Source organism: Patiria miniata, unplaced genomic scaffold, assembly GCF_015706575.1.
Source record: "Patiria miniata isolate m_02_andy unplaced genomic scaffold, ASM1570657v1 HiC_scaffold_29, whole genome shotgun sequence".
In the NCBI taxonomy this organism is placed as follows: domain Eukaryota; kingdom Metazoa; phylum Echinodermata; class Asteroidea; order Valvatida; family Asterinidae; genus Patiria; species Patiria miniata.
The window spans coordinates 1,400,081-1,419,027 of NW_024037068.1; the positions used below are offsets into that span (position 1 = coordinate 1,400,081).

The window sequence follows — 18,947 nt, forward strand, 5'->3', positions numbered from 1 at the left end:
GGATTTCTCACAAGGTACACACATGTATTTTTCCTGGAGCTGTTTTTGCTGATTGAAATGGCATCGTGTGTATGAAAATTCATCTGGGGGTTAAAAGCTACAAGGCGCTGCTCATTTGAATTTTCAATTCCTGTATTACGCAAGTGAATCTAATGATCCTAAAAACAATTTGCAGTCTGTTTTCTTAAAAGGTGCATTGCGTACAAGTCTATAGGCCCTAAAGATTTTCTATTTTTTTGTTATGCCTGATTTTTTTTTGGATTTTTTTGTGGCCATCTTGTTGTTGTTGTCGCCTCTAAAGTTCCATTTTTCAGGTTTGGTGTGGTTCTTTGTCCTAAAAATTCACATAGTGGAGGCAAGCTGGCTCTGTTTTTATTTTCAAAGCTGTGTTTTGGGGTTTCTTTTGTAGAGGAATTTAGAACATTATTAAGTACGGCTAAGTCATTCTGACTGACAAAAGAGGAATGATAGATGGAGCACATAAGTGCCTGGGAACGGCAGGGGAGGGACATTGTACGTTGCACTGTGCATGCTCCGGGTATTCAATTGCTTGATGTATTTCCGTCGTATTAATCAATGTTAATAACGGACTAATTGGCCTTGGTATAAAACAGTCGCCGCCGAATGGGACAATTACCTCTAAAGAGCTACGGAAATGAACACTACAGGATCGTTGACAGAAGAGTATCCTGCCGCCTTGTGCTTGATTACAATTTGAATGCGTGTACGCTGCATGGCCTGTACATTTAGTGTAGTATCAGTGTTTGGCCATTTATTTCTTGTCATCAGTAAAATGTTCATTTCATTAGGCCCTACAGTTTGCTTGTTAGGTACTTTGTAAACAAGTGTTCTGTCCTTTTTTTGGGGGGATGCATTTTCAAGTTAGACAACTACATCAATTTGAAGTGAAGTTGTCACTGGGGAAACTGCAGAGATACATGTGGCATTCTCCATTGTTTTGTTTTTACAGGTGAATAGAAGCATGGGTGTACTTAGCATTACATTAATTCACTGTATGGACTTCCTAACAAAAGATGTCCACATAAACCAGGTAGCAGCGACGTTGTGTGGACTTGCCCACTTCCACACAGTGTTTTCCCCTCTCTGGAAAACAGGTTAAGAGGCATTTTGGGGTTAGGTTTATCTCTGGCAAAAAGAAGAGAAACACTGAAGGGAAATCATAGGAAAAAAAATTGGGTTGAAAGAGTTTTCACAGTGTGAGTAGGTATTTCTTCACTACACGAAAACAAAGGAATGTCCACACTACGTACATGTGTATGTAACGTAATGGCTTTGCTTTGCCTGTTTCTTGTGTGTTCAACTCTTGAACAACACACAAAACTGTCCTTGGGCACGGCACTTTGTCACACATTGCTTCTCCCCACCCAGGAGTAAAATGGGTACATGTGAGGGCAGAGATGGTGTTTGTGATTGATTTTAGCTGCATTGCACCAAAGTGGCAGAATGGAGCTGTATGGGCTCTGTGTGCCAACAAAGAGGGAGTGTTTTTACCACTTTTGAGAGCACCTTGGATGGGTCACACAGCGTGTAACGTGCTGTACTGTACTGGTGATCGTGCGCGAATTACGCACGACTTCCTGAATGTACCAAAGCTATTAGCCACAGCGTCTTTGCGTGAGCGTCAGGCGTCCTCGGCGCGCGAATTCGTTCAAATTTAACTTGCGATTGTCTCCCTGACTAATCCCCGATCCCAATAACTTTGGATCATTCCAAATACGCAGTGGATGGACCAGGAACCAGTCTAGGTCTCCCCCAACTCTTCTTTTCTGGCTGTTGAAGGGGTTGAGATGTCTTTTGAATGTTTTATTGGCCTTATGAGCAGGGTAATAATGATGTTGCACCTTGAGCACCAAGACTAGTGGATACGTGCGCTTTATAAATACACATTATTATTTTGTTGTGATTTAGTATCGTTTCCTTTAAAAAACAAATACTAATTATAACAGGATAAAAAGAATTGTTAAGATTGAGGTGAAAATAATTATTCCTATCAAGACTATTTTCTTTACAACTTTTATTTTTATGCTTTGTGATTTCCAAAACAGAGTCTCAAAAAAATATTTCCTCAGTGTACTATTTCAGCCTCAAAAGAAACCTGTCAACCTTTGCGGGAATCCACCTGGGAGATGCACAAGATACCTATCACAAGGACAAGATTCTGGCTTCCTTTTGTATGCCAGGGATAATTGAGCCGCATGCGGGGATCGGAGAGGCTTGCCCTTTTCAAACCTCTCCTCATCCGAGATGTTTGATGTGCCTTCGGGGCACTTCATAATAACACACCGTACAAGTTTCGTATCACCGGAGCTTGTTGTTAGCTTCATAATAATCTACAGGGTTGTGTCCATTACCGGTATTGAATCGGTGCGATATTTTTTTTGTTTGCTCTCGGTGTTCCGCGTCTTTCTCATTCCGTTGGGATTAGCAAGATTCTTTTGTCTGGCGTTGGGTTAATGGATTAGAGCGTGGTAACGGAATCCCAAGAAATGGATCGGATTAAGTCAATCTGACGGCTTGGGTGTGGAGAAGAAAACATGGCAAATGGTGTCAAGTTACAACGGGTGCAAACAAATTAGTGTGATTTTCAGTCTTTGGACAGAGTCTTAGCTACTGGGTACTTGTACATGTATTATATGTTGCAGTATCGACTGTGACATCTTTTCATTTCTGAGAAATTAAAAAACAGCGATGCTGTCTTTCAAAAAGGTCCATCAGCCTTATGAGACCCTTGTTTTTGATCTTGGAAATAGTCATATTCTCAGTCTGGTCCTAAATGTCCAATGCTTGATATTTCCTTTAGACATTATTTAGACTTGGGGTGCAAGTTATGTAGCTTAAAGTGGTAAATAGGAGATTATTCAAATCAGAATGAAATGATACAATCTGTTAAGGTATGTAGGACAAGTTGCTTTGTGATGCATTTTTTTCCCCCGTTTGACGCAAAATTGCTCAAAATCTTAAGAATGGTGTTTTGCAACAATAACTTGATGCAGTTTCAGCTCAGTGGATACTATACATGTACATTTTGAGAAAACAGAGAAATGTACGCACAATTTTTGGGGTCTGGCAACTGCATTCAATTGCTAATGCAGGAAAACCTGTGCCTGTGGGCACATTTTATTAAAACTTCTTCAATGATTGCATTCTTCTGACATGTCTGAATGATATCATTTCAGGCAAAATAATTTCACAGCATATTTGGTTATACTTTGAGCAAGAATTTTCTTGTTTAATTTGTGGGTATGTTTCCAGGTAATTGCAAATGTTGCTATGTGCCTTTAAGACTTAAATTTTAAATGAGAGTCCACATTTGCTTTAAATACATTTTTAGAAAGGCTAATTTGCTTTCTTTCAGTGCCCAAGAAAACCTAAGTCATCAATTAAAGCATTTTTTTTTACTGCAATTAAAAAAAACAAGCATACACATGTATACATGTTTTATTCTCTTGGTTTTTAATTATTTTGAGAAATAAAGATGTCCGAACTATATGCTAATATTCAGTTTTACCCTGTAGTCTAAGTGGAAATTCATCCAGAAATGGAAAATTGGAGCTTGTCAAAACTCATTTAAATCAAATTGTAATATGGCCGCCATTCCTTGTTATTGTCATCTGTTGAGTTTAAGATCATTCATTGCGATTTCATTAAAGCTACAGTGTAATGTATTTTGCCATCTTCTATTGCATGACAAAACTTAGGTATTACATTTTAAAAAACAAATCTTTAAACTTTTCTTGGAAATCCCAGCAATTTTTTTATGTTTAAGGTTTGTTTTAAACAATGTCAGATGGAACAGAGAAATTTATTGTTATGGATTCTAATCTGTGCTTTGCAAGACACTTCTTCATCCATGTTTGGCTGTCATCAGATTTTTCTTGTACATCTCTGCAGTTGTCAATCTTTGTTTCCACTTGAAGTTGCACAACACATGCAAAATAGCCACAGACTTTTGAACCAATCACAGCACAGTATTGGCCATAGAGCACCGCCCCCTTTTCCTCTCATCCAATCACAGTCCAGTTAGTCACTCACCTCCACTGCATGCACCTGATTGTACACAGCACAGCTGCATGCAGTACACAGTGCAAAAAAGCTGAGATCCTCTGAGGGAACTACATACTGTACATGAACATGTACTATAATATCCTGTAATATTAGAGTACGTGTACATTTAGATAACGCATTGCACTGGTATGGCACTCAGTCGTTGCCATCTCTGTAGCTGAGGTATCTACACATTGCAAGTTAAGTTTGTGTTGCATCTTTCACTATTAAACTTGATAAGACGTCCAGTTGGTAAGTTTTCATTAATTTTCATTTCTTCCAAACATTTATGTTTTAGTTTTTTTTTATTTTACATTTCATAAAATTATAGAAACATAAGCATATTTTTTTTTTTTGTATTTTTTTGGGGGGAGTTTAGGAGAGTTACTGATGAATGGGTATTGGTCCTGTTGCTTGAAGGTTTTTGCCATTTTTTCATCTTCTTCCTTTTTGTTATATATTTTTTCGTTTTATTAAATTTTATGTTTATTGATTGATTGATTGATCATTTTTTTGGATGGGAAGGTTTTTGTTCTAGTTTTAACATTTTTGGTGTAAGAGACCACACATATAGCTGTCATACATGTACCAGTAGATAAAGACAAATTTCCTTTGCTACATAAAAAGTTACGTTCTGTTTGAAACAAACGTATTTTCTTCCCTCGGATCAAGGTGGAATTTGCATCATAGAGATTATGTATTTCCCCAAGGAAAATTCTCTTATAAAAAGTTTAGTTGCAGTACCTGCTGCTACATCAGACTCGAACTGGCCAGCCGACCCCGGCAATCTTGGTGGTCAATTGATAAGACTTCTGCATTACTTAGTAAGCAGGAGGTTGTGGGTTCGAGTCCCACCCTTGTGAATTTTTTCTCACATTTACTAGCAAGCCTTCGGACGACACTGAGTATACACACCGTACATGTAAATATGTCAGCGACGAAGGGCATTTAAAAATGGTATTTAAATGTAGCTTTTCTAACACTTGCATGATTTTACATTGATGTATACGTACATCTCCTAAATCTTGTTGGCTACAAGTGTACTGGACAATACGTAATTGCTGGGAACAGGTGGGACTTCGTCTCAGCAATTTCACCCCTGAATTGTCTGTCCTCAATACTCACACAGTCTTAATAGATATGCCAATCCACTACATCCTCAGGCATTGCCAAATTGATTTAGATTTTACCAATCAAGCTCTCAGCCCCACGCCGGACAAAATTCAGGGATTCTCTTTTTTTTTTAAATTGAGAAACGTGACGAGGCCATTTTACCGGTACGAGTTGATGATGGAAGCACGACAACATGTTGATGACACAAGAGTGATTATTTGAGGTAGAGTTTGGGACGTGCAAGCCTTTGTGACTTTGGCAAATCAGCTCAAGTTTTAGTTAACGCTCGCAAGTGAACCACCTGCGCTTGTCGTTAACGAAGGTCACTGACTTGTTTCATGTTTTGGGCTTGTAGATGCTGGAAAAACCAAGAAAACCTATCATGTTCTTGTAGTCTGGTTCCCTGACCCCACTTAAGATGAAACGAAGCAATTAATACACTTTGGGGAATTGTAAGGTCAGAGAGTCAGTCTAGCAGGCTTGTACCCCTTCACAGGTGTGTGATCAATTGCAAAGAAAAGTCAGAATAACTAAATATGGAAAATTAAGAACAGTTTTTGAAAAAAAGCCAGTTTTCTCCAACGCTGGTCGGCCGACCAGCGTTGGAAAAATACAGTTTTTCTTGAAAATGTCAGCTCACCAGGAGCCACGATTTTAAAGGATGCTTTAGACTGTCAGTCCCTAACAATTCAGTAAGGTATTTCGTGGTAATTTGATCATTTCGTTTTTCGATGTTTGCAAATGTTGTATTTTCCCTTTAAACGCATAAATATTAAATCAATGTGTGTGTGCTAGGGGTGTGCATTTACGGATAGAACGGGAACCTGGTACCCGATTGGAAAAAAAACACGGATACCCGAGTACCGATGACAGAAACCCAATCCGAAAATCAAATCTCGGAAGTTGCTGTTTAGATTGTTCATAAAGGTCCGCACGATAATACTGCCACATCGGTGTGCCAATGCAGTAAGATACAAGTGTGTAGAGTGAGCTTTAGGCCTACAGCTTTACGGTGTAAATTGCAACTTTCACGAGTGTCATATATTTTAAAATATGTATTGTTTTCCCAAGTAGCCTGGTTTTCATTTTTTTAAATCCTCCGCAAATGACATTTGAAAACTTTCTTCTTTATTGTCTGAGAAAGTAATTTGTAAAGTTGATTGCGGGTAATCGATTCCATAATCTGGAACCGTTTCCTGACATGATCGGTCGGGTACCCGGTTCCGATGCATAACCCCAGTGTGTAATAGACATTTATTCAATGTTGTTTATTACATTGTACAAACATTTATTTTAAAAGTACATTTATATAAAACAAGAAATGAATCTACTTAATATGAAGTAGAAAAATACATTTACAACATGTATTTAAGCAATACAAACATTATTCACTTTTGAATGAGACATTGAGCAAACAGATCCACCCGCATTTAGTTATTGAATATTTAGTTTAGACATTTTAAAATCGATAACTCAGGTGGATCTTTTGTGCAATATGGCTGCAAAAGCATCCCAAAAACAAAGGTAGGTTTTTCTATTAAAAAAACATGTATGAAATGAAAATTTGTTTGAAAAGAAAAAATGAACATGTTGAAGACAAGGAGCAGACAATTTTAAAATCTGATTGGGTAAAACCAGTTGCTTAGCCAGCGGGGGCAAGGGGTGTATTTACTCCCCCAAAGACTGCGGATGTGCAAGTGCCCTTTTCAAGAAATGTTTAACCCCCAATAAAAATGACCTTGCTACACCTATAAAAAAACTGATCATTGTCAGACAACTTTAAAATCTGCTTGGATAAAACTGATCTTTGTATTATACAAACCAACTTGCACCATATACGGTTAACCATAACATGTACGGTACCGGTAAGTACAGTTGTTCCTGGCAGACATACATGTATGCACACCATTTTCAGAGGGCCAATTTGAAGCATTCACAATCGCTTGAGAACGGACCCTGTGATTGTGGAGCGTGAAGCCGTGGCATTGTAGGGTCCGGAGCCCGTTTAAGGCCCCAGACAATTTTGGATTCTAGATGCTCTGTGGTTCAATCTAAGGCAATTTTCTGGCAACTTTCCCCTTACTCTTTTTGAGCAAAATCTGTTAAGATTATAAGCAAAATTTATTTTGTATTTGTTTGGAATATACTTTTGTTTCTTCCGTACAAAAAGCCATGCATTTTCATAAGTTTCCATATTTTCTTTGTGAAAGTGATGTGTAGCCTTTGACATTATTTGTAAATTCTTGCTTTCTGAGATATATAATATTCTTTCCTCCATGTTTTGTCAAAAGGAAGTAAATGAGTCATGTAATGATTTCTTGAGAGAAATCCGTTTATCCCATATGCTGGCATTGCGCGAACTTTTTAAAAAAAATGGGTAGTTCCATGTACACAGCGCACAACGAGCTGATGAGACCAGCGTTTCCATATGATCACATTAATTTAATGCTACCGTATCTACTCCTGCCACATTCGCTCAACGTAATTTATGCGGCCGTAGGAGAGGTATCTGTGCTCTTAAAATCCGCAAACGGTCCACTGAACTTTTGGGCAGGCAGAGGCGCGGCATATGCGCCAGTATGGTACTTTGCAAGGTGTGGCCGACTTATTTTTAAAAAAAATTTTAAAAAATTCTTGTTTGGCTGGATCCACGGATGACGCACACATGTTTGTACAGAAGGACAGCATTGTCATTACGTGCATAGGAACCTGCACTTTATACAAATGTATAATTACATGAGGAAGTTATGTAAACAAACAGAATAAAGCTTGCTTTTTTTATACAACCCGACAAAACTGTCCTGAAATTGATTTTTTTTTTCTGCAATAGAGCCTCCAGCATGTTCCATTGTACTGTTTTGATTGATTAAGTTGATGAAAAATAATAATAATAATAATGGAGTCTTATATAGCGCACATTAGGTAAATACGAGGTAAATAAAGTTTATGAGAAATATGAGACCCATTATGTAGCACCTTATAATGGTTTACAAGGTGCTGCGGCGCATATTGCAGCCACTGCCAGAAACACCGGGGCAAACCCCTTCTCTTAGCGATAAGTGTTACTGGGTTCTTTAACGTGCATTACACAACACACAGGACCTATGGCTTTACGTCCCATCCGAAGGACGAAGCAATAATGGTAAAGTGCCTTACTCAAGAGCACAAGCACCATGTTCCCATGGTCAGGATTCGAACCCATGCACCACAGCACACGAGTCGAACACCGTAACCACTGGACCACAGTGCCCCACAAATGTGATTATCATGAAAAATGCAGGGAAATAATAAAAATCACCCAAATATTTTTCTTTTTATGTACAATGTACCATTACATCAAGCTTAATTATTTCTGACATGAAACTTGGTGAAGGGGGATAGGGGTTATTCTTCGACTTCTAAAGTTGGACTTTTAACTTCCATGGCAATGGTGCTACTTACTAATGGTCATCGTGCACACGAGTTGTATTGGTTAGGGTTGTGATAAATATACCAAATATTCAAATATTTGATAACCGATCGTCTGAATATCATCTATTTTTTTTTGTTCAAATAAATAATTACAAAAAATTAAAAACATTTGTTCAAATAAAAAATGTAACAGAATTTTAAATGTGGGATGTCTTAGGAAGATGCCAGCAACATCCATGATGTTCTTTTAATCGTATAAGTTGTGCGGTTTTACCGTTATGTCTAAATGTGATGCGATCAAGCTACATGAGTCGTTTGTTGACCCCACTGATCTCTATATAAAGACTGGATAGCGGATATCCATACACCAGTCACACAGTAAACTTTGCATATTGACCAATTCGCCCCGGTCTCACGAAGATGGCCTCGTATATTACGAACGTTCTACGCGTAAAAAGCGCGCGCGCTGTATCAAGAGTTGACGCGCATTTTGGTCACATTCACGTATTATGATGTTCTAAAAAGGACACATTTCCGCAGTGATTATTTTTTCCAAATCGCCGAAAAAGGAACTGCGGCATTAAAAAAAAGTAAACCACGACGTTAGAAAAATTGTAAACCGTGATCAGTGGTGGTGGTTAAAATATAAATCAAGTGAACTGCGATGTTACAAAAGAAATCATGATGCTATGAAGACGGCAACTTGTCCGTTGTAGATCACCAGCCGTCTCACTGGTCTCACCAATATGGCGTCAAATTCATTCATTGTGCGGCTCTTTATCCGCTATCCAGTCTTTATATAGAGATCAGTGGTTGACCCTGGTCAAAAAAAATTTATTACAGATTGCAAAAGAGCACAATCTCAGCATTACTGCTGTGAAAACCGCATGCTGATACCATCTTTAGTTCAAAAATTATGGAAGTCGGAACACCAAGAGATGTGATGAAGTGATGTGATGAAGTGGCCCTATTTTGGCCTGTATCTCCACTTAAAAATTCCAGACAAATGACTCATTTAGCTTGATGCTACAAATGCTACAATTTTGTTGAAATCCACTTTCAATGTTTTGAGAGCTTCCATTCCAGTATTGGCTCAAATTTCTTCTTTTCATTAAAAATGGTCAAATATCAACTATTCCGCTATCTCTTCGTTATCTCTTCTTAACCCCAGGTGCATGCAAATCCATTTTAAGTCTGGCACATGTTAAAATCATCAGCGCATTTCGAATATTGGATTACATGAACTTGATCAAGTTGGAATTTAAATAAATACTGAATTCAGCTTTAACAGTGCATAAACTAGTATTATCCTGGTGAACATGCAAATGACATAGGATTTATTCATATTTTGTGTCGCCATAATGAAATTTAAAATTCATTGAATATTGGGAAGAAAAAGAAATAATTGATTTCCAAGCTCGAAAAGAAACTGAGACTATGATCATTCAAGCGTGCATGAAAGTTAACGATTGTGACCATCTGTTGTGGAACTGTTTTATTGTGTCTGGTTTTACTGTTATTTATTGTTGTGTGTTGAGGCTTGCTCATGCCTAGAAGCATTTGTTAAAAGGCTGTACAAATTTATGTGAAAAAAATGCAAACCACTTAAAGACACAAATTTCTTAATAAAAAGGCACGAAATATATGTAGTACTTGTAAAATTCTGCTAATCTGCTAATGTTTTTAACCCTAACGTACCTGAATCCATCAAAATCCACACCCGTGTTTTGGAGGATTTCGGCGGATTAAGGATATCGGTACCTATAGCTCCATATGGAAAAAGTTGGGGGATTGTGATGGATTCACGACAGTAAGCCTAGTGGTACTGCAGGATTTAAATGAGAAAAAAATCTCAATCCGTTTACAAATGTACATATTTTCCACACCATTCAAACGTAGCTCGTAACCTGATTTTCCTTTATGTAATGAAAAAAACATACATACTGGTAGAACAAATAATTAACCTATTTAATTTACAAAACCTTGGAAACACTCGGTACTTGATTACATTCAAAGTTTTTACTTGATGACTGCCTGCTATTTACAATGTATTATGTCAATACTTTTGATTTATCATGCCAATCACTCTGGTCTGCAGACATAATGGCCAGGCGTCAACCTTTGTGAAACACCTAAACGTTTAAACAGTTCGTAAAATATTTGCTAAACGTTTACAAAATCAAACGCAAAGTCACATCCTTAGAACGATCTTTAATCCAAGTAGGCGTTTTGATAATAATTTGGAAGGTTACTTTTGGGATAAATGCATGATATCCTATGCCTTTTACATGTGAAAGTAATAAGTATGCAGAATGTACTATCGACGATTTTCCAAGTATTTGAATGGCATGTCATAGATACATCAATAAAGTCTTTTAATCTAAATGGTTTTCTTTATATACATGTTTATATTTCCATTCGCCATCATCATCGGTAGTCTGCCGTAGGCAGGTCCTTGTACATGAGCTACAGATGCGTAAATATTATGAATTCCTCCATGCCACTCGGTCTCGGCCCATTCTCTTCGTCTCCACGTACCTCCCTCTCTTGATCCCATCCAGCAATTCTTCCTCTTCCTCCCTAAGTTCCCTCAAGTCTTCCTTCCAGGACATCCTTCACTAGAATATTCCCTCTCAAGATGTGTCCAATCCCTTCTCCTGTCTTTGTTCAGTAACCTTTCGTAAACTTCTCTCTTCGATAACTCTTACTGAGAACTTCAACATTGATACTTCTCTTGAAGCAACTCAGCTGATCATCAGCATCCTTCTCCAATCCCAACATCTCGAACGCACTTCACAGGTCTATCCCCTCTTTTCTCAACGTCCATGTCTCCGACACTGCACAGTGCTCCAGATCAAGCATTTCACAATTCACAGTTCTATTAAAGCATATAGGATCGTTCGCAAACACTCAAAAAACAAAACTGCAAAATAATATTATGAAACAGCCCACTTGATTGTAAGTAAATTATACTAGTAGTTGAAACATCCTGTGAAATCGTTGAGCCTGGCATGCTGTCATTCTCAAGACAAGAGGAATTTTGTATCACTGTTAACAACGTTTGTATGGTGACCATTTTGCTGAGAACAAAACAGTTTTCTCAAATACTACATCCATTAAACGGCCTGCGAGCCAGCTGTTGACTTCACCTGGGTACCCTAGGTATCTGTATGTATTACTTTCCCACGATGGAGCTGTCACTCAGGAGACCTAACGCTATGGGTTCAATGCAGGACATATCCCGCGAGCACACTTTGACAGTTGAAAGCGAACAGCGTTTTTGCGTGTTTTCCTAGCACCAATGGACACAGAACATTGAACAGCTAGTGGAACGATATCTGCTATAAACTAAATAGCCCTTAAATCAGTCCATTCCATGAAATTATGACAAATGCAAATAATATCCATTAACTTTAAGACTGTCAAAAAGACTGGCTACTTCAGTTATTAGATAGAGGGGAGTGGTTACAGTAAAGTATCTTGCTGAGGAACAGAAGTAAGGTTACTCTGGTGTTACATGATGATTGAAAGACATGTATCCCGGTATACTTGCACTACCAGAACAAACGTTAGTACCGGTAACTTGTAATTACTAACCATAACTATTTCTTGATTTGCTTGCAGAATTAAAGTCTGCGGACAGTGCCTTCTGACAACCGGGCCTTCATCAGACACAAGGTCGTCATGACAACCACCTGGTATGCATTCCTCCTGGTGCTCCTGTCCCAGCTCATCGGCAACCTGCAGGCCGGGTGGCATACCGGTACTGCCCCGCCCGCCGGACAGTCCTGGCAGTACTGCGTTGTTGGCGCCGGCCCGGGCGGTCTTCAGATGGGCTTCTTCCTTGATCGGGCAGGGCGGGACTACGTGATCCTAGAGCGCGCCAACACCAGCGGGGTCTTCTTTGAAACCTACCCGCGACACCGGAAACTGATCAGCATCAATAAGAGACACACGGGCAAGACCAACAAGGAGTTCAACTTGAGACACGATTGGAACTCGTTGCTGAGTGACGACGAAAGCTTGCAGATGACGTAAGTTCAGTTTGGAATTGTTTCTCATTGGGTCTAATTCTTGAGCAAGTGAGGGCGCAGTATTGTTCATATCACTCATGTACTTTTCAAGTTATGGACTTTTAAACACAAGCAAAGTTTTATAATTTTGTCCACGGATAACAGAAAGTGATATTTAAGCAAAATGAAAACAATTCACACATAAATCAAAACGCATCAGAACACTCTCATAACCATGATAAGGCCAAAAAAAAAGTCTCCAGTTTCTGGTATGGAGCTTGTCCAAAAAGTGGTTTTTTTTTTACCTGACTTTTTTGCTTCAAATGTCGGCTGATGACTGCAAATGGTGCCCGACTAAACTTAGTGAAAATATATGGTAGTCCAGAGAGGCCACATAAAGCTTATTCTTGATCATAACCCCATCTAAAAACACGTTAAAATTGTGCAGCAGCAGGATTCCAGTCAAACCAGTGAGTTTGGCGGTTTTGAGACATCATCTTTCATTGAAAAAAAAACTTTTTCATTTTGCCGACACGCATGGCTACGGCGACGTGCGCGCATACCAGAAACCGGAGACTTTTTTGGGGGGCCTAACTTGCACTTATATCATAACCTTTATTTGAACACCTTCTTGCTTCCAATGTTAAAAAAACATACTTTATAATGTCAAGATATTATAGCCTCGCTCGCCTTCTACTTGCCTACCCGGAGACTTATGGGATTATTCTGATATCGTTTTCATGATACGACATGGTTTCATTTTACGGAAACATCACGTACCTTAAATGTGGTCAATGGACAAAGTTTTAAAGCTGTGATTGTGTTCAAAATTCCAGGACTAAAAGAAAGCTCATTAATTAGGCTTTCACATCCTAGATCTGGAGAGCGCTATGCAGAACTTCTTTGTAAAATAGGGGGCGCCATTTGGGCTTTCTTTGTTTTACTCACCCTGTAGACATGAAACCCATATTATTTGATGTAAGAATGGAACACTAGCTTTTATTCAGTTAAAGGTAATGGACATAATTCACCCAAAAAAAACCTGTTTACAATAAATCTGAAGCAGGTTATTAAAAAAGAATATCCTGTCGAAATTTTAGATCAGTAAAATATCATACTATTTGAGAAAACTCAAAGCAAAAAAACTGAGAAAGCAAGATTTCTGTTGAAATTTTCAAAGTGGTTTTGACTTCCATCTTCCAATGTTATGATCCCAGATTGTCATGTGAGAAGAATAATTTCATTCACGGATATTTGAAAAATGGCTTTTTTTCTCTCTTAAAAAAAACAAAACGTTTCAGACATTGTAAAGAAATGATGTTAATTCCTCTTTTCTTGAAAATGGCAGCACACTAAGGCCAAAAAAAAAAGTCTCCGGTTTCTGGTGTGCGCGCGCGTCGCCGTAGCCATGCGCGTCGGCAAAATGAAAAAGTTTTTTTTTTTCAATGAAAGATGATGTTTCAAAACCGCCAAACTCACTGGTTTGACTGGAATCCTGCTGCTGCAAAATTTTAACGTGTTTTTAGATTGGGTTATGGTCGAGAATAAGCTTTTCTGTGGCCTCTCTGGACTCCAAGTTTAGTCGGGCACCATTTGCAGTCATCAGCCGACATTTGAAGCAAAAAAATCAGGTAAAAAAAAAAAAAAAGCCGCGTCGCCGCACCACTTTTTGGGCAAGCTCCATACTAGAAACCGGAGACTTTTTTATTTTGGCCTAAACAACAATTTGACAGAATGCTTGATCCTGTTATTTACTTACAATCAAGTAGGATATTTTGCATTACTAATAGTTTGGCAGTTTCATTTTGAACGTTTGCAAATGGTGTCCATTACCTGATAAGGAGGATACTGAAATATCGTGCCAAGTTAAAAATTGAAACCAAAATGTCCATACAAACGAGAATTTATGTTGTTCTACTTTTTGAACATCCACGATATAGAAACTTTCGGAAATGCAAACAATCTCCTCAGCTCTGAGTAAAGTATGTCTTTGAATTTTCTCTTTTTTCTCTGTAGACATTATTCCAAGGACTTCTTCCCACACGCCGACACGTACGTTAAGTATCTCAAGGACTATGCCCAGAAACTCAAGCTCAACATCAAGTACAACACCAACGTGCAAAATATCAGCCGCTCGTCCAGAAATGGGCCCTTCACGTTTCTGGACCAACACGGCCACAGTTACAAATGCAGGTAAGAAATACTGTACAAGAAATACTTTGTGTACAGATATGGGCATGGTTAATATATGTGTAATAATATTTTTTTATAAATTGGGGGGAAAAACACTGTTTTTCATAAATTTGAAATAGTACATGTGTGCCAATATACATGTACCGGTCTCCTTTTCCCTTTTATTGGTTAAACCCTCTCACGTGACCGGCCCCACTCCTAATTATCTATGCAGGAGCATGCGCAATACCACCAAAGAGTCCGTATTTCATAAAAGCTAAATTCATGCTACACCGGTACCGGTACTTACCGGTATTATGCTAATATACTATTATGCAAGTGTACATAAAGTAAAACAGTCATAGGTGACAGGCCAACATTTCTTAGGATGGAAAGTAAACAACAACAACCAAAATGAGAGAGAGGCAATTCGACAGAATTGAATGTCTTTAAACCTTGACAATTTGTGTTAAATCTTTTTTTATAGCTTGTTATCTGTATTTTATTGAAATAATTGTTTATATCCAACAATGTTCAACAGTTCCTTATTACTTTTTACTGAAAAAAATTAATCAGTTCACCAAAAAGAAAAATCGATTTTTCTGAATACATCCAGCACCATGGTGTTTCGAGCCACTTTGTAGTATAGCAAAAACAAGTTGGATGAATAATTTCTTGTTTAAATCATTGTAAAAAGTAACTGATACGTTTTATCATAATTAAAATCCACTTTATGATTATAACTTTTATTATGCACACTGTCGAATTGTCCAAAATGTACATCTGATACCGTGCAACTGCCAAGAGACATGATTGAGGTTTTACGGTGGGCGGAATCAGGCAGTGTCGTGGTGCACTGTTAACCCTTTAATCTTTCTCCATTGAACAACCACACGTACTACCGCATATAATCCTGCTTTCAACCACGACGCAATTTCATTAACTAATTCATCAAAATAAGGGGAACAAATCTGGAAAAATCTGAAATTCTACCCCTTTTTCTTTATTGTTATTGATTTTGTTAATATATATTTCATGAGGACTTTTCAGCTGTGCATCTCGGACGCTCCATGCAATTTGTCACAATTGAGATCCGAGTTGCGCTTTTGAGTTTCCGTCAGAACACAAAACGGGGTCAAATATGCACAAAAGTGCCCCGTGCACTTGTAACGTCAGCGTGTTTTAGAAACGGGACTTTAGATTATGACATTTTTCGGGGGCACGAGGCCTGAAGGAAGTCGTGTTCAGCGGGAACGTGTAATGAAAAATCAATTTCCGGTCGGGTGGACAACATAGTGAGACAGCATGTAGCAAATGAAGCATCAAACGGCGACGGATTTAAGAAGCAGGCACTTTAATTTCTTGTTGAATTTTGTTCCACTGCTTTAACATCATCTCGTTGTCAGCGCATTCTGAAAAAGCATCTTGCTGTCCATACATGTGTATTTAATGTATGTGGGTCATCCCATACATTTGGGGTCCTTAAGTGTTGGGGGGTGGATCTAGCTTTCATGAAATGGGAGGGTTGATATGAAGGTGGAGGGGGGGGGGTGAGTGAAGGTGTGCCCAAGGCACGCCTTGGAGGGGCGTCCTGGAGAAAATTTTGAAATCTACGATGCTTTCTCCTGCATTTTCAGGGAATTTGAGAATAAAATTAAAATAGATTTTTTTTGGGTTGATGTCTCATTCAAAAGTGGATAATGTTTTTATGGCTAGGAAAATAGCAGTTGAGAAAAGAAATCTATTTTTCAGGACACTAAGAAATAGCACTGGGAGCGCAACCTTAATTTGTTTTATTCTTTAAACCCATCAGCACTATTATTGCACTATACAGGGTGAGTCCAACAAAAGGAAACCCAAATGATGCCCATTATTCTTTAAAGAACTTTTGCATGTAGCACTTTCCAGATCTAGGATATGAAAGCCCAATTTCTTTTAGTGAAAGAATCATTCAAATCGCTAAATGTACTTTTCCAGTAATGGAATTTTGAACACAAATACCGAAAACTATTATCCAAAAACACAGAACACTCTCATAACCATGATAACTGGCACTTATCATAACATTTATTTATAAACCTCCTGCTTCCAATGTTAAAATAACATGCTTTACAATGTCGAGAGTTTATAGTCTTGCCCTACCTTCTACCGGGTACTTGGCTACCCCGGAGACTTATGGGATTATTCTGATATCATTTTCAGGAGACGACAAGGTTTCAATTCTACTGAAATATCACGTTCCTTAAATGAGATCCGTGGACAAGGTTACAAAAACGGTGTTTGTGTTCAAAATTCCACAACTGGAAAAGTACTTGAGCAATTGGAATGATTCTTGCATGCCTTGCTCTATGCTTTCACTAATAGACTTTTTAATTGGGCTGTCATAGCCTAGATTAGGAAAATGCTACATGCAGAAATTCTTTAAAAAATAGGGAGCACCATTTGGGTTTCCCTTTCTTTTTACTCACCCTGTACATATAAAGAGCCTGAAAGTAAAAGGTCACACGGTGAGTGCGGCCCGCCTATGGGCATTTTACACTGGGCTGCCCTTTTGCTTGCTGAAAATTTCGGACAGAATGATTTCTAACCGTAATCACCCCAAGAAACATTCATGTTGGAATTTTATCTTGGTATTCCTCAAGAAAACATGATAAGAAATGACTTGGAGATGGGTAAAAATGAATTTTACTTACAAATTTTCAAATCCGGCATTTTCGTTCCTAGTTCTCCTTGTTCATTCACGTTTGTTTTCACATCGCGTACTTACATGTATGTATACATGTACGTGAGAATGAAAACGTATAATGACGCAAAGATTGACCTACCTATATTGTGTACAGCCGATGGGTTCTAGATTTAGTCTTGAAGTTGAATGCAGTCCTTATTAGTGATCAATTTTGATTTGTTTTTGAGTCCTTCAAGTTCTTGTCAATTTATCCTAAAATACATTTTAGTCTCCTATTTAAGTTTCAGTTTTCACCCAATGACCGCCACAAAATTATTTCATAAATTTTCATCTTTGTTGGAGTACACCGAGTTCCACTAGTCCATATGTATTTTAGATTTTCGGAAGTGAGAGGCCAATTTTTAGCACAATATTTCTCTTCCACGTCCTGCGATTTTTTAGTTTCCATAAATTGAGATGCTAGTAATAATTTTACAATTAAGGCCTTTTTCGAGGGTAATTTTCGAGGGTGATTGCACATTTTGGAATGTTTGCATGTTGATTTTCCTATTCCAGGGTTCCGGAAGTGTGCCACAAGGGGTGAACTTTCAAGCTCTAGGCCCTATTATGGTACATTAAAAAAAATTGGGGGAAAAAAACAAATAAATTTTGGCAATTCTCAACCACCCTTCACATCTGCTACTACCCTGACTACTGGCTGCTAACCTCATTGACAGTGTATAATTAACTCCAAACACATCTTGATCAAAAGCTTTTTATCTGCCAAATCTGAAGAAGAAGAAAGAAACTTGTGCATTTATTCAACAAAATTCAGACATCCAACCCCATGAAGCATGTTTAGTATAAGAGTGGCTTGGCTTTTAAATAATTACTTACAGATGGACAGCGACTGATATAAATCACAAATTTCTCTACCTCTAGTCGAACCTACCCTGCTTTTTGCTACATTCATGTATTCATTTGGCTTGTCTATGTGAGGAATTTACTGAATGTTTGTGCTTCCACTTTTTGTGTCGTTCTTTGGAAATTGCATTCTTTGTCCCAGAAATTGAATTCCATTGTGTGCACCTTTACTTCCTCTGGCAACAACAAAACAACAAGAAGAGCCATGGACATGCTTGATTTTGTTTATTCTGAGATGAATGTTCATGAAGTCAGCACAGCAACAGAGTACAGAATTGACCGTCTCTTTGCTGAATGTTATTATAAATATTCAAATGTATACCGATATTTGATTCCAGAGCTTCTACAAATAAAATACAATTATAACATTACAAAGGTTCAAAAGCTGTTGTGGATATAAAGTGTATAAAGCAACTCATGAAATGGTTTGAAATAGATCTTACACTCAACCAAAAAAGAAAGCCCCCCCCCCTTTCAATACTGCTTTGTCTAACTCAACAACTACTGAGCACCTCTCGCTCAAATAACAACTAATCAGTACAGATTTTCCTTAACATTCCAGCCATACTCTTTATTTGGCCCAA

The 18,947-nt window shown here is 38.1% G+C and overlaps 1 protein-coding gene across 2 annotated transcripts in view; it reads left to right on the top strand.

The window, feature by feature from the left end:
- Positions 1-18,947, top strand: part of LOC119735764 (FAD-dependent oxidoreductase domain-containing protein 2-like) — a 62,448-nt gene that overhangs the window by 25,277 nt on the left and 18,224 nt on the right. For both annotated transcript variants that reach the window (XM_038209681.1, XM_038209682.1), the window contains exons 3-4: positions 12,214-12,623; positions 14,619-14,795. In XM_038209681.1, the coding sequence (XP_038065609.1) occupies positions 12,274-12,623; positions 14,619-14,795 (527 nt within the window). In that variant the 5' untranslated portion in view covers positions 12,214-12,273. The remainder of the gene's footprint in view (positions 1-12,213; positions 12,624-14,618; positions 14,796-18,947) is intronic.